The 16,679-nt window shown below is 44.8% G+C and overlaps 1 protein-coding gene across 1 annotated transcript; it reads right to left on the bottom strand.

Annotated features, from left to right (window-relative positions):
- Nucleotides 1–13,126: 13,126 nt before the first annotated feature.
- LOC118712727 (serum amyloid A-2 protein-like) lies at nucleotides 13,127–16,386 on the bottom strand. The gene is made up of 4 exons (XM_036426763.2): nucleotides 16,281–16,386; nucleotides 15,748–15,842; nucleotides 13,855–13,993; nucleotides 13,127–13,430 (listed from the first exon to the last, which is right to left on the bottom strand). Exons 2-4 carry the CDS (start codon nucleotides 15,836–15,838, stop codon nucleotides 13,268–13,270), a joined length of 393 nt encoding a protein of 130 aa, XP_036282656.1. The 5' UTR covers nucleotides 15,839–15,842; nucleotides 16,281–16,386; the 3' UTR covers nucleotides 13,127–13,267.
- Nucleotides 16,387–16,679: the final 293 nt, after the last annotated feature.

Raw genomic sequence — 16,679 nt, forward strand, 5'->3', positions numbered from 1 at the left:
AAAACACTGAAATGTGGGAAATTCCTCTTGGTCAGAACCCAGCATCCAGGACACGATGGTTCTTTTTCACGCACATCTAAGTTTCCCAGATTGTGCAACCTGGCAGCTTTCAGGGATGTAGCAAACTGGGCTTTTCTGCCCATTTCCAGTCTCACACCTCATGGGAAAGGTTTATTTTCCCCAATGTATTGACATTTGCTGTGAAGGGTAATCAATATTAAAAAGAGATTTGATGGAACAATGTGAGAACTACAGGGCAAGTGGAACAGCAGAATGGGCTCCATTGCAAAGAGACAGCTCAGGATGAAGCTGGGACCCTAGGGTGCAGGAAGAGGGAAGGAAGGACAGACAACCCCAGAAAAATAAAACTTCCAGCAACCCCGTGGCGTGGACTCTGCACTGGAAAAGGGAGTCCTCCAGACTCAAGTGTGCTCACCGTCGGTTGCTATGGAAGGTAATAAAGGCAGGTTATATATGGAGGTTACTGTAACCCAGGAACGTTGAACTGTAGTGTAAAAAATTGCCCAGCCAGCAGGGCTCAGTGGTTGAGCATTGACCCTATGAACGAGGAGGTCATGGTTTGATTCCTGGTCAGGGCACATGCCTGAGTTGCAGGCTCAGTCCCTGATGTGGGACATGCAGGAGGCAGCTGATCAATGATTCTCTCTCATCATTAATATTTCTATCTCACCCTACCTCTTTCTTCCTCTCTGAAATTAAAGTATAGGGGGCAGTTAGGGGGTGATCTGGCTGGCAGGCAGAAGTGTTTAAGGGCAATCAGGCAGGCAGGCAGGTGAGCAGTTAGGAGCCAGCAGTCCTGGATTGTGAGAGGAATGTCTGACTGTGGGATCAGGCCTAACCTGGCAGCCAGACATCTCCCAAGGGGTTCCAGATTGGAGAAGGTTCAGGCTGGGCTGAGGGAGAGCCCCCCACCAGTTCACAAATTTCATGCACTGGGCCTCTAGTAGATATATAAGAAACTTGCTATAACATAGTGAAGGAGTGACACACAGGACATAGTGACATTCTCTGAAGTCTGTTTTATTGTTATAAAGAACTGCCTTGTTGGGAACAACTTCAGCAAATACAGTTTTTATTTCCCTTTGTGCTATTCTTGCAGCAGCAAGAGCAGAGTGAACATTTCCTCCTTTTTATTGTGAGGAAATTGATTTTACCAGACATTAGTTGGTATTATAGTTTTCAAGGCCCAGTACTGGAATCACACAATTAACCCTCAAAGATATGCAGGACTGAGAGGAAACAGAATCTACGGAAAAGGAAGAGGTGGATAAGATTATGAACAGAAGTGCCACAGGCCATGGAAATTAGTGACATCCTTTTTTTTTTTTTTTTTTTTATCTTCCATTATACATTTTTACATGTGACCCTGACCCATTTATCAAATTTTATTTCATTATAATCCATATCAATGTGGACGCATTGTTTATGGATAGGTATGTGTTTGCACCTTTAGTGTTGTTCTGGTTTTTGTGTGTGTGAGGAGAGGGACAGAGGCACACACAAGTAACTGTATTATGAATAGGCATGTACTGTTTTTCTATATCTCAACATTACAGTCAGGATAGTGCCTGGGTTGTTGTTTTTTTCACCATTTATTATTAGTGCCTAGGAAGATGCCTAGAACATAGTCATGCTCACTGAATGATTAAGTTCTTAGCTCAAGGCTCAGGTTTCCTGAAAAAATGTAAAATAAGTATAAACAAAATGCAGTAATAATTTCACCAGTCTAGAGGGGGCAGGCAGCGGGGAGACCTTCTTGTTTGGCCTCTGATCTATTTTCCAAGTGTGCGTACATGTACAAATACGTGAAGACAGAGGATATGACACCTGCCCTGTTATATTCTGCTTTTCCATTTCACTTCTTGTGATCATGTGTCCCGGTCACCACCCACACTGCCACAAAGTCAGCGGCAGAGCTGAGATTCGAACCCGGTTTGTTAGGATTGAGCGTGTGACTCCTTAGCATGCTGCTGTATGAGGGCCACCTGAACTCGGCAGCAGTAGAGTACGTACCAGTAAGCAAATATTAGTACGTGTCCGTTGTGATCTACTTCGATTATGTTCAACACGTACGCTTCATAAGAACTCTCCCAGTGGAGTGTCACCTGCCTGAGAGCACTGATCCTGCCTGACTCCCTGCTGTATTTTCAGGACCTCGCACCATTCCTCCCACACACCGGGAGTTCAGTTAGTAGGGGTCGAGTAAGTGAATGGATGCATGAGCACGTTTTGCAAGCATCTTTATCAGAAAGGAAAAGAGACTGAGGTTTGAAAAGGTTCTGTGTTAGACTATTTGGACAATGAGATGTGGCTCACTCCCAGGCTGAACAGATTGTTCAGGAAAAAGGCTCATTGGCCCAGCCTGCGGGTCTTGTCCATGTGCCCGATTCTTTCAGCAAAGGAACAAGTGAGCCATTGACAGGAAGGTTTGCAAACATTTTAAACGGCGTGGTTTGACAGGAGTCCATAAAAAATGAGTTTGTGGGTATACCAACCATACCCTTCACCGAGAGGACTTGGATTTCACCCCACAATTACAAGTGGAATCTGGGAAATCAGGGTATTGTGAAAAGGCTCCTGTTTGCACCCATGTTTAAGAGACAGGCTGTTTGTGATGCATCTTTCCCGTGACCTGTGGCTGAGGACAAAGAGACTTCAAGTACCACATCCTAGAGAGAATATCCAGGAAACAGGGCCCGATCTCATGAGCCAATGCTGACAAAGAGGTGGCCATTCAGGCCTTCATGCCAACCATCTCCTCCTCCTTCTCCATGAGGACCCTGTAGGGTTCAGATAAGAGGGGCCTGAGGAGAAGGATGGGGAGAAGGCAGGCTGTCAGTCTTTTGGGGAGGATAGTATTTGTGGAAATATGTGAATTCCTCACATAGGTTCAGGATGCCAGGAAGAAGAGAAAGCACCCTTTTAACCCTGAGCTGTATGCATACTGAGCCGCAAACACTGCCAACTTCTTGTGGCGCCTCTATCGAAGCAGAGGGGAGTGTGCTGAAGGAGTTCTGGAGAGAGTTGACATGGGTGGAACCCAGTGAACTTTCCGGTTGCTTCTCATCTAAGGGTTTTTAGGGGATGGATGGAGCTGCCCATGCCAGTAGAGTTTGAAGAGGCCGTGGTGGAGTGTGGCTAGGAGAAGGTGGGGTGAGCTGTTTCCCATCCATCATCTCTGCAGCGATGGCAGGAAGACAGGAGGCCCTCAGTCACTCCAGGGGGGCTATTGGAAAGACCACTGAGTTTAGGGTAAAGGCAACGGGTGGGCCAGGTGAGGTGACAGCTTACCCTACAGAAGGGAATTGACCTGGACCACTGTCAGGACCTGTCAATGGGTATACCTGTTTCTCTAAGTGGAGGTTCCCCATGTCTGAGCGGCCTGTGAGAAGCTGAACTTGACCTCAGGAGCACCATCATCACACTTTGTGATTAGGCTCAAAGCTGATTATTTCCTTTCAGTAAGTATAATGGGAGAATCTGGATAGATTAAATTTTAAATATTACGTTTCATCACTTCTAAGACACACATGTTTTTATTATAAATTTCTGAAATTAGGACGTGTCTTACATTCACCAATGACCAGGCAACACTAATGAAATAGTTGTCATTTGCTTCAGGAAAACTTATAAATTTATTTAGGCTTTTTTTTGTTTGTTTATATACACGAGAGTGATGTAAGATAAAAATCTGTGTCTAAGTGGGTCCAAGAGAATTTTCTCAATAAATGTAGAATGAGGCCGAAACCGGTTTGGAGCAATGGATAGAGCATCAGCTTGGGGACTGAAGGGTCCCGGGTTCGATTCTGGTCAAGGGCATGTACCTTGGTTGTGGGCATATCCCCAGTAGGGGGTGTGCAAGAGGCAGCTGGTCAATGACTCTCTCTTCGATGTTTCTAGCTCTCTATCTCTCTCCCTTCCTCTCTGTACAAAATCAATAAAATATATTAAAAAAATGTAGAATGAGAATTCTGAGTAATAAGAAACCATTGTGTCTTAATTTAATTGGCAGCAATTTTTTTCTTGGTGGTATATAAAGAATGATGTGTTTTTCAGTCCCTGGTGTCTCAGACTCAGAGAAATACAGTGTGTCTGTCCTTGTTTTCTCTCTCCTCTAGTTTCACAGTGTTTTGTGCTAACTTACCCCTCTGATAGTCAACACACTGGAAATTCCAAATATTTATTGCTTTCTCCCGAGGCTTTTCATCGCATACCATGATGACTAATACAGCACTTTATTACACTTTAGGGTCCTAATTGTTTTTTCTATGAGAGAACATGTAAAGCATTTCAAGAGAAAATAATCTTATATGATAAAATAAAATTATGTTATTTTGGTTTGTATTTTAGTAGATATTTTGATACGGATTTACATCGCTACTGTAAACTGACTCTTTACCATGTCTTGCAAATCAAAATTGTATCAAACATGCATGCTTTCTCCAACTCCCAAATCATCACTCTGATCTGTTAACCTTTGAGCTATACTTCTCCTACTTCATTCATTTCAACAAATATTTATTAAGTGTGTATACTACATGTGAGGTGCTATGACAGGTACTGTGGATACAGGATGACATACAAACAGACAGACATCCCTTTTCCTTGGGTTTCCTGACTAAGTGCCCTAAAGTCAGACAAGCAAATGGGCCAATGCAGTGGAGTGTGACGAGTTCAGGGGCATCAAGTACAGCAACAGCAAGTACAGCTGGACTCCCAGACTCCCACAGGTCTCCTGTCCTCCCTCTCAAATGGTCTCATCCCCTGACCTCACTCTCATTATCTTTTGCCCTTTCTTAGAGTAAGAGACATTTCTGTTTGCTTTGGGGTTAACCTACTGCCTCCTGTGTTCCCTTGAATCTGGTGTTCTTCCCCCTTCTTTATCTTTAGTGTCTCCCTTTTTAATAGCTCTTTAAAACTATATTGACCTATTATGAAAAAAAACCTCATTTTATTAGTAACTAATAAATTAATCAAATCATTCATTCACTCGACAAGCATTTGTTGAGATCCCATTATATGCTAGGCACTGGCATTGTATTGGATATTTATGAGTGAACAAGACAGAAGTAATCACTTCTCTCATCGATTTTGTACTCCAGGGAAGAAGATAATCTAAACAAAAATCAAAAGAATAACCAAAAAATTAATAAAATAATCCCACTTATCATTAAGAAGGAAAGACCACACAGGATAAGCCTGCCAGGGTGATCAGGGAAGGTATCTCTTAAGAAAGAGTGATTTAGGTAAGACCCACAAGACCAGAGAGGTCCAGCCATGTCAGGAGCAAGCAGAAGAGTGTCCTGGATAGAGGAAGTGCCATGTGCAAGGCTCTGTGGCAAATAAGAGCTTGGTTTTCGGGTGGGATTTGAGGATTGGGAGCATGGAGTGGGTGTGCCATGAGGTGATGCTGAAGGGTTTCAAGAATAGATAACACGGTGCTGTGTAGGCCAAGATAAGGACTTAGATTTTATTGTAGGGAAAGTGGAATTCACTGAAGGATTTCAAGCAAGAATTTTAAGAGATGTGATCTGATTATTACTGTATGCTAGACTGAGAGGTAGGTTAACTACATGTTTTCTTTTGCTAGGACATTCTAGATTAACCCCTGTGGTCTTAATCTAGAATGGATTAGTTATTAATAATGCCTCCTTTTCATTCTGGAAAGGGTTTGGATGATATATAATGTAGTTAACTAGAGTAATTGGGAAACCAAGCAAATGGGGTGACTAGTTAGATGGCTATTGCATTAAGCCTAGTGAGAAATGATGTGGCCAGTAGCATGGATGTACATGGGATAGTTAGAGATGAATTTTGGAAGTAGAATCACAGGACTTGCCAGTGAATTGGATATGAGGGTGAAGGGAAGAGATGCATCAAGCACATTCCCTAATTTCTGGAGTGAGCAACAGAGAGAATGGTCCTGTCATTTACTGAAGTGGAGGAGCCTACTAGGTGAAAGTTCTGGAGAGAAATGAGAGTTCACTTTGGGACATGTTAAGTTTGAGATCTCTGTAAACTGTCCAGCCAGACATGTCAAGAGGCCCATTGGTTATACAAGCATGGAGCTCAGAAAGGAGGTTCTGAGGTGGAGATATAATTTAAAAGCCACCAGCATATAGATACTATTGACATTTGTTTGAGTGTATAGAGAAATAAAAAGTGAGAGCCCAGAACAAAGTCTGAGGACAGTTAGAGTTTGGAGGAGATGAGGTAGACCCAGCTAAGGAGATAAGAAAAGAAAGTAGCTCTGGCCTGTGTTTCTCAGTGGTTAGAGATTCAGCCCAGGCATCTGAGTATCAGCTTTGATTCCTGGTCAAGGGCATGTACCTGGGTTGCAGGTTTGATCCTAGCCCTGGTCAGGGTTCGTGCGGGAGGCAACATATAGATGTATCTCTCTTACATTGATCTCTCCCTCTCTCTCTCTCTCTCTCTCTCTCTCTCTCTCTCTCTCTCTCTCTCCCCCCCCCTTCTATTCTCTCTAAAAATCAATATCTTTGGGCCTGACCAGTGTGACTCAATGGTTGAGTGTTGGCCCATGACCTAGGAGGTCAGGGTTCAATTCCTGATCAGGGCATATGCTCTATACCAGTAGGGGGCATGCAGGAGGCAATCAATTAATAATCCTCATCATTGATGTTTCTATCTCTCTCTCCTTCTCCCTTCCTCTCTCAAATCAATAAAAACATTAATATATATAATATAATATAATATATATATATATATATATATATATATATATTATATATATATTAACATATATAATATATCTCCATCCTCAGGTGAGGATTAACAAGAGAAAGGGAGAAAAGAAAGAAAGGAAGAAAGAAAGAAAGAAAGGAAGGAAGGAAGAAAGAAAGAAACTAGAAACACCAGGAGAGTGTTTATGAAGCCAAGAGAGAGAACCTTCCAGGAAGGAGGGAGAGGGCAGCTGTTGAATGTTGGTCAGAGGCCTGCTGATGAGAGGAGAAAATACATCAATTGTTTTTGGCGACATGGATGTCAATGGTGACATGAGCTATTTAGCTGGAGTGGTAGGGGCAGAGGCCAGGCTAGAGTGGGTTCAAGAGTGAATCAGAAGTGAGGAACCAGAAAAGGCAGCTCTTTTAAGATGTTTGACTTTTAGAAAGAGGAAACCGCGCCAGAGTGAAGAGTGATATGGACTAAAGTCTGGGTTTTCGGTGCCATAATTTGAGAAAGCAGATCTTGAGTGCCTGGATTTGGTATTGTGTACACAAGGATGAACGAGGTGTGCTGCCTGTCCTTTAACAAGTCAGGCGTCTCCTTGTTTAAGTGCTCTCTTTACACCAAGTGCTGGAGATCCGGGAAGGAGGGAGTCACCACAGCCCATTCTCTTGGCCCATTCAAGATCTGGAGTTAGACATGCCAACCTGCAACCTAACTCTGCCCCTTTTATGGCCCAAGCAGGTATCTCTAAATCTTGGTTTCTCTGAGAACTGCAAAGACTTTCTCTATAGCTTAAATAGCATAAGGCATGTACAGAATAGCACTGAGATGTGGAATATGGTAAACAACAGCCAGGAAAGAGGTGGGACTTGTGCTTCACTACTAATTCAGAGAAAAACAAAGTGGGAGGACTTCCAACGTTTTTACAAGACTATAAGGATTATAACTAGGACATTAGAAAGAGCCGTGGTGACAGGATGAAGCAAATCAGGCCAAGATTACACTAGTGTTTGGGAATCCTCTTTTTTAGATTTGAGCCTCCAACGTTAGAAAAGATGCCTCTTTCTAAGACTGGGTCATTTTTTAAAAAAAAGTATTTTTATTGATGTCAGAGAGGAAGGGAGAAGAAGAGAGGGGTAGAAATATCAATGCTAAGAGAAAATCATTGATCAGCTGCCTCCTACATGCCCCCTCCTGGAGATTGAGCCCACAACCTGGGCATGTGCTCTTGACCAGAATCAAACTTGGGGCCCTCCAATCCACAGGTCAATGCTCTATCCACTGAGCCAAACCAGCTAGGTCTGGGGTATCTTTTAATTCTTGTAGGTAAAATGAGATGAAAAGTATAAAGCAAGCCAAAACCGGTTTGGCTCAGTGGATAGAGCATCGACCTGGGGACTGAAAGGTCCCGGGTTCGATTCCGGTCAAGGGCATGTACCTTGGTTGCGGGCACATCCCCAGTGGGGGATGTGCAAGAGGCAGCTGGTCGATGTTTCTCTCTCATCGATGTTTCTAACTCTCTATCCCTTTCAATTCCTTTCTGTGTAAAATCATTTTTAAAAATATATTTAAAAAAATTATAAAGCAAATAGCTGTCGAGGACTTTCCTGTGCCTTTGGTCCTTATCAAAAGCAATCTAAGCAACATTCAGATGTTCCCTGCACAACCTTTCCTGGGAAAGGTAGGTTCCTGAGGTCTGGATAGTCCAGGTGCCTGAGCTGCATTGGCTCACTTGGTCCTAGGAGGAGACATGATGGAGAAAGGGGGCAGTTGTCAACCCTGCATAGCCATTGGTCATGGGTATGCTTGGAGGACTGCTTCCTAAAGGAGGGCATGTAGTGTCCACAGCCTCGTTCTCCTACTTCCTCAGGGCAGCAATGGTGGGCCCGAGATTACATCCTGTTGTAATTCTTTGACTGTCTTTGCACCAATCAATGCTAGATATGCACTCTCTATTTTTTAAAAATTTTTAAATTTTTATTGATTTTTCACAGAGAGGAAGAGAGAGTGATAGAGAGAAACATCGATGAGAGAGAATCATCAATCAGCTGCCTCTTGCACACCCCCTCCTGGGGATGTGCCCGCAACCAAGGTACATGCCCTTGACTGGAATCAAACCCGGGACCTTCCAGTCTGCAGGCCGACACTCTATCCACTGAGCCAAACCAGTTTTGGCCTTTGTGTGTGTGTGTGTGTGTGTGTGTGTGTGTGTGTGTGTGTGTGTGATGTATTCTACTTGTTCTCCTCTTTGATAAAATCACTGGAGAGAAAGCAAGTACAATTTGTAGACACCAAGAGAAACCAACTCCTCATAGGGATGTTCACAAGTCCTTTTCCTTTGTCACATGTATTCTGTCTTCTGGGAAGGGCCACACTTAGAACAATAGACAGTGTCAGTCAAGCTATTTTCACTTGTTTCTTATGTAAAATAAAGCCATCCTGTTATGGTGATATAGAATCTCCAGCCCTTAAATGGATGACCCAAGAGAATCCATGAGTCAGAGTCTTGGTTTTCTGGGAGCATCTCAGTGACTATTGTGCAAGCCTAATTGTTAATAGTGACATCCCTTTTTCATTCTAAAAAATGACCTTGTTTATTTAGTGAATTAGATAGTACCCCTCCTCTAATAGTCATGTGTGACCAGGCTGTTGAGAGTCCCAAGAGACCTCCATTCACTTGATACAATTGATTTAAGTGAAGAATAGATCACCAAAGCTATTAAGAGTCAGAAAAACAGAATGAAAACAATTTAAAAGTTCCACAAGATACCATGACCAAGAATGGCACCTGAGGACTAAGTCCTAGACTCGGGTACAGTAGGAAGAATCGTGAGCACTTCCATGAATATAAAATGAGGCAAGTAATGTTACTGGCTTCATAGAGTTGTGGTCAGGATGAAAGAATTAATGCTGAAAGGAATTTGGATCTGTTCTGGACACAAGTAATGTTACTACAATACAAATTTTAGTTCTTGTGATGTAACCAAGAAAATTCATAATTTATTCTTTGCAGAAGACAGAAAGAATAATTATGTGTTATTAAAGTAACATATTATTAATACATTAATAAGTAAGATTATGAATCAGAATGACAGATTTAAAGATTAAGGCTTCATTCTACAGGACATAAAAATGTTTTATTTTACATGACGTACCCCCAACATTAATGATTACTGTGTCCACCAAAGTACAAGTACATCAACATTACTGTAGACTTACCCATAACAGTCTAAATTTAAAAAGCCTAGCAATTCAATCACATAGAATGGGCTAATAAAGCAGGGTATACTTATACAATGGAATACGATGCACTGATGAGCAAGAGCAAACTATTGCTATAAGCAAAAATGGATGAATGAATCTAATAGATATAATGTTGAGTGGAAGACAGCCAGATACAAAAGAGAACATTCTGTTTTATTTCTTTTATTTGAAGATCAGAAGCAGGCAAAAATAATCTATAGTGATAGAGGTCAGAAGAGGGCTTGCTTTTGGTGGGGGACCTTAACTGGCAGAGGGCATGAGGCATCCTCTGGTGTGCTGGAAATATAATATTTCTTTAAAAATATATATATATATTTTATTGATTTTTTTTACAGAAAAGAAGGGAGAGGGATAGAGAGCTAGAAACATCGATCAGCCACCTCCTGCATACCCCCTACGGGGATGTGCCGGCAACTAATATACATGACCTTGACCGGAATCGAACCTGGGAACTTTCAGTCCCCAGGCCGATGTTCTATCCACTGAGCCAAACCAGTTTCAGCAATGTTTCTTAATCTTATGGTGGTAACGTGGGCTTCTAGACATACAAAAGTTCACTGAGAATGTAAGTTATATTTCAATGAAAACAAGTTTAGAAGTAAGATAAGTGGGCCCTAGCTGGTTTGACTCAGTAGATGGAACATTGGCCTTTGGACTGAAAGGTTCTGGATTCAGTTCTGCTCAAGAGAACATACCTTGGTTGCAGGCTCAATTCCCTGCCCTGGTAAGGATGGGTGCGGGAGGCAGCCTATCGATATGTCTCTCTCTCACACGGATGTTTCTCTCTCTTTGTCTTTCCCCCTCCCTTCTTCTCTCTCCAAAAACCAATGGAGAAAATATCCTTGGGTGAGGATAAGATTAGCGGGAATATAGATGCTGAAAACACGTGTGAGGAAGAGCTGCCAGTGCCTACATCGCTCAATCAATAAATATTTGCTGAATCCTGCTGTGACTTACCTGTCAAGGATTTCTTTAAGCTAACTCATTTAAAAAAAAGAAAGATGATGATGGATAGTTTTACTTTTTCTTTATGTACTTTGTTCTATGGAGAATTTCCTAATAATTTCAAATACTTAGTGTTTGATGATTCTATGGAATAGTCTCTTTCTGTCAGGGCATAATGACTGTTCTTTCTTTGATGCCTGCTTGACATTCATCATGTTTTCCTGATGGATGGGGCATTTTCTCCAAGTGCCTCACACTAGGTGGTAGCAAAATCTGAGACAGCTGTTCACATTGGTATTATGCATAAAATAATCCGAGGTGATTGTCCAAACTGCTGATTCCTAGCTCTATTCCTCCTCTAAGAGGAGGCTTAGGAACACACCGTTTCTATAAGTTCTCCCAGCAAATTGAAATGGGGGTGGCCCATACAGCAAATTCTGACATACACTGATCCGAGGGAGAAGATAGCCTTTACTGTGTGCAGAAATACTTAGCCACTGCCCCACACCTCTTTGCCGAAACTAGTACACAGAGAATATCATAAAGAGCAACAGCACATGAAGTTCAAAGTGCAGAAAAACTGAATTTGTCAAATTTTGATGGAAAATTGAACAAATATTCAAGTGCCCAATTAATAAGATCAGCTTCAGTTCCGCATGTAAGGAGCTTGGACATCACCACTTCATCTAACAACAAGTGAAAAGCTGAACAGAATGAAAAATCGAATCTTCTTAGAGGCAAGGACACAGGGCAAAGCACTGCGCCTGTAATTGGAGACAGATGGATCCAGGGATCCAGACTTCCTGGAATTCGGGAGCTGAAACTGCTGGGGGAAACTGAACTAGAATTGTTGAATTGCTGGAGGCTCAGTGGGGTTAACTCTGAGAGTTAAAACCTCTAGGGGGATTCAGTTATAGGGGGTTCTCTACAATATTGTGAGATTTAACTTCAGGAGCTCAACCAGGTTCTCACACACACAAAAAAAATATCTTAGAAAAACCCCCTCTGTCTTCTAGCAGGGGCTGTACTCTGTTCTTAACCAGTCCTGCACTCAGGGGAAACTGTATGATGTGTCTAACTGACCTGGGGAAGGGAAATAACCAACTCCAGCCCACTCTAGTTATCCTGTTCCACTCAAGGGGGATTAAAAAAAAAAAAAAAAAAAAAAAAAAAGCCTGAGAAATGCTAGTGAAGAATTCCACACTGGTGACCTCATGCAATCGTAATTACTTCCTTAATCCAATTACAGCCACAGTGAAGTTAGGACTTCAACATAATACATTGGGGAAGAGAGGAGGCACAGACATAATTCAATTCAGAGCACTGGCTCTTTCACAGCTAGCTTCCAGGGAGTTCAGAGGCTCTCTACCTCCTGCCCCCACCTGGTCTGTGAGTGCAACTGCAACCCTGGGCAGTTTCCTGCCACGTTTCATGAGAGTTCTTGCTTATCAACTCTGACTTCTGACACCCAGCAATCATTACAGCCTTCCAATGGGCTACAGACTTTCCAGCCCTGTGTATGCTGAATCACATTGTCAGTTAATAATCCTCTTATGAAAATTTCCCTCTTCAAATGACCACCTGGTTTCTGTCTCCTAACTGGACCCTGACAGATAAGAGGTGTCTTCTCTATCCTGCTCTCTCTTCACTACCAATTCCGCCATTTTGAGGTGGCTAATATGCAGAAGCTGGGAGGAAATATTCACAAGTCAGACGGCATTATATCTGCATTTAGGCTTGAAATGAGGCAATAAAAACACACTGGAGGAATTTCAAGGACAGAAATTGATGAATAATTGGATTTGCTCAGAAATGAACAGAATATCAAGGCGGCAGATGTAGAACAGGATCCCATGGTTTAATCCTCCCATGGCTGTGTCTCCCGACCCCAGACAGAGACCACTGAGCGACTTAATTTTAATAAGATTAATGTTAATCTTATTAATATCTACCCGGGGGGCAGAGACAGTGACTGGACAAAATTGACAGGAAGTTTGGAGGCCTGGACATGAAGGGCCTGAAATAGCACAAAGCAGAGGAGAGAGGGTCTGATTTGGGGAGAGTTGGTGCAGGGTGTCTGCCCTGTATGACTTGAGATTGTGTTCCCCTACACCCAGATATGTAGGCACAGGCGTGATCTTCCATGGCTTTACATCCATCACCCCATGGTATCAATGACCAGTCCTTACAATGAAGAATAATACATTGATTTCAACATTCAAACTCTTGAGCATTTATTAGACATCCATCATGTGCCCTCTGTCAGCATCTGGGGATATAGAACTCAATGGCTCCGGGTCCCTGCCCTTAGGGGGCTCACACCCCAACTCCTGAGAGCAAGCGAAGGGGCTCAGTACTTGTCGGGCAGGCCACGAGGTCTGAAGTGATTGGGGTCTTTCCCACTCCGGCCCCATCTGTTGGCTTCCTGGTCAGCCATTGAGTCCTCCAATCCATGGCCGCTGTCTCCATGCCTAAAAAGGTCGGTGACTCTTGGATAAGCCTCTCTGAAATCACTGGAATGGAGGAGGGCAGGTAGGAGGTGAACCAGGGTCTGAGGAGAAACAGCCCCACCCTCCCCTTTCCAAGGGATTAATGACTCTGAGAGGAGCCTGGAAAGAGGCTCAGCACTGACCCTGCCTGGGCACAGCCCACTCAGCCCCGGGTGACTCCCTCCCACTGGGAGAACAGCACCAGAAGGGAGACTGGGAATCAGTCTTTGGCCCTCAGTTTCTCTTTTGGGGGACAGGCCCACAAGCCATTCTCTGGCTCTGCTGGCAGCCCAGGCCCTGTGCTGGGCAGGGATGGAGAAGGTGGAAGGAAGAAGGTGGAGGAGGAGCCCACAGACCCAACAGGCTCCTTCTCTAGGGCCTATGCCCTCCACATGCCCAGTCAGCCAAGCTCTGCTTACCCATCCTGCATCCCCAGGAGCCCGGTTACCTGATCACTTCAGCAGCCCAGGCCCCACCAGGTCCCCTTCGGGCAGCGTCATAGTTCCCCCGGGCATGGAAGTATTTGTCTGCGCCTATAAAATTGGCTTCTCTCATGTCCATATAGGCTCTCACCATATCTTTGGTTCCTAGACATCAGGTGAAATATTCATGAACAGTGACACAGAGACATCAGGTGAAATATCCATGAACAGTGACACTCCTTAGAGTAGAATCAAGGAGTAAAAATGGACCACTGATTCAGTTTCACCCTGTGGTCATGGCACCCTGGAGACCACAGGTTGAGAAGACATTCTCCAGGCCAAGTTGGCTTCCCCAGGTGACTCTAAGGAGAGACATTTAGGTGGGGGCACAGCTGGGTTGGCCCTGGTGGTCTGATGCCTGTCATGCTATCTGTGGGCTCCAGCTCACTTAGGCCTCTGGGGCATGTGTTTAAAGGAGACAGGGAGGCCACATGACAGAACAGGATTTCAATGTCAGTGCTGCTGAAATTTGGGGCCAGAGAATCCTTTGTGTTCAGGGCCTTCCTGAGTAAGGTGGGAGGTTCCCCGGAATTCCCACCTCTCTGCCCACTAGGTGAAGCAGCCTACCCCCCTGTGACAACCAGCAGTGTTTCCCACATTGCCACATGTCTCTGGGGCACCAAGGGGCTCAGGATGAAGAAGTTCTGGGATATGGAGAGAAGCTACATAGGATAGTGTCAGGGGACTCACTGAGCCTGGTGGTGACATGGAAAGCAGATTGTGAGAAAGGTGCAGGCATACAGCACTTCTGCCTGACCCTAAGAATCGGAGTGTTGCAGGCAGAATGCTGGGAATCCTGAGGTGAGTCCCTCTGAGTGTGAGGGGCATACGTGCCATCCTGGAATCCACCCACACAGACTGGACTGATGCTGTGAGCAGGCTAGCGCTAGAGCAGGGGCCTGTGTCTCAGCCTTGGCTGCACCTTCTCATCGCCTGGGGAGACTGAGGAAGGCCCATGCCACATCTCAGGCCATCACCTCAGACTCTGTGGGGGTGGGTCCCAGGCCTCCGTCATTTTAATGTCTCCAGGTGATTCCCTCAGGTAGCTGGGATTGGGGACCTCTGAGCTCTAGGAAGCGGTGCTCAGACACATCTGCCTGGCAAGACTTTGGCCTCCTGCACAGCTGGGTTCACACTCTGCCCTGCCACCTGCTGACTGATGAGTAGTCCCAGGTTCCCTGAGTCAGCTGCTCTAAGCTTCAAAGTAGGGGAAGATGCCTGCCCACCAAGTTATTCTCCACTTAGACTTGTGACTGACTGTCCCCGGTTGACCAGAACTGTTCCAGTTAGCACTGAAAGAGTCATGAAAAACTCGCCAGACCCAGGCACACCAGGAGAGTTGGTCACCTTAAGTTGCATGGAAGTGCTGAGTTTCTAGAGGAGGCCCAATGAGTATTCCCTTTGGTCAGTTAAAAAAGATGGAAAAGGGTGGGAAACAGACTGAAATAGGGATATTGTCACCAACCACTGGAAGGCCCAGCAAGACCTAAGCTGCAGGTCTCACTATACTACCCGGTTAGGAAATGGAAGGGAGGGAGAAAGCAAGAAAAAGGGAGTGGGGGGAGGGGAAGAAAAGATGGGTAGCTTTAATTACACTTGGTGCAGTTTGGTCTGAGGGAAATAGCACACCATTTCAAGTCCTAAACTTACCCTTCAGCTGATTGTTCCTTCTCTAGTAACTGATTGAGGTAAGACCTATGGTTTTTCCTCTGTTTGATAAAAAGCTCCTGAGGCACCTGGCACATTCCACCACATCGGGCAACACAAGCTAACACAGTAGCTCAACCCTGAAGGGCACTCAGGGTGAATCCTAGTGGTCATGTGTTCTGCGTCTCCCTCGTCTCCCCAAAGGACTTTACCTTCATAAGCCTGGCCAATGAATTCAAACCAGCTCTCACTGCTGACTCCCAGGACCAAGGAGCAGAACAGGAGGCCCGTGAAAAGCTTCATGGTGCTGAAATGAGAGAGGAGGGTTAGAGAGACACAGGCAGGACTGACACCCTCCTTTGGGGATTTGTACGTCAAAGGTAGCCCGGCTGTGCATTTCCATTTGTTCTCTTGAGATGCTGGCTGCCCATCTAGGAAACTGCAGGAGGACCTCACGCAGAGCCATGGTCCTCAATCCTGAACCCATCAACCCGGAACCCAAGACTGTCTAGGAGGTCACCAAGGTGTCACTAAGGGAGCAACAGAGCAGTCAGGACCAAATAAACTCTCCTGGGCAGCCTGTAATGAGACCAAAAGCATTACCCTGTGCCACTCGGCCGACACAGACCCCATACAGCACAACTGCAGAAGAGAATAATTATTTTAAAATAAAAATACAGTCTTGCTGGAAAGAGAACACAGAGTAAAGTTTGGAGAGCAAGCCCTTGTGGGAGTGGTCCTTTACCTGGTCTCTGGTTGAGAGGAGCCACTGGTCCCTGCCTGCTGGGGACAGCTGGCTGCTATTTATTGATGCTGAGCCCTCCTTGCTGGATCCTGGGGAGGGAAGAGAAGCCAGCTTTGGCACCTGGGGAAAGTCCCTCAGGGTCATTTCTCCTAAAAAGGTACAAAGGACACTTACTGGACAGTAGGGGTTGTCTTCATGCACAGGTCATTTTCCCGTTGTGCAATCCTGAAGAAACACAGTAGACTCGCTCCGCCCCGCAGCCATGGGTCAGGGGCGGCTCTGCTGTCAGAGTTGGAGGGACCAAGGCAGGGCCACCTGGATGTGGAGAGAAAGGGTGAGGGGCTGTAGGATGTGTTACCCGGACTGTTGGAAGGTGTGCAGTTAGGGGCTGTCTCCTCC

Source organism: Pipistrellus kuhlii, unplaced genomic scaffold, assembly GCF_014108245.1.
Source record: "Pipistrellus kuhlii isolate mPipKuh1 unplaced genomic scaffold, mPipKuh1.p scaffold_m20_p_9, whole genome shotgun sequence".
NCBI lineage: Eukaryota > Metazoa > Chordata > Mammalia > Chiroptera > Vespertilionidae > Pipistrellus > Pipistrellus kuhlii.

What these genes read in the sequence shown, in the direction of transcription:
- LOC118712727 (XM_036426763.2), bottom strand. Translation starts at nt 15,838, where the DNA reads ATGAAGCTTTTCACGGGCCTCCTGTTCTGCTCCTTGGTCCTGGGAGTC. An exon ending in CATTGGCCAGGCTTATGAAG is followed by an intron (nt 13,994 to 15,747) that starts GTAAAGTCCTTT and finishes CCTGATGTCTAG; the next exon opens with GAACCAAAGATATGGTGAGA. An exon ending in TGGGCTGCTGAAGTGATCAG is followed by an intron (nt 13,431 to 13,854) that starts GTAACCGGGCTC and finishes CCTCCATTCCAG; the next exon opens with TGATTTCAGAGAGGCTTATC.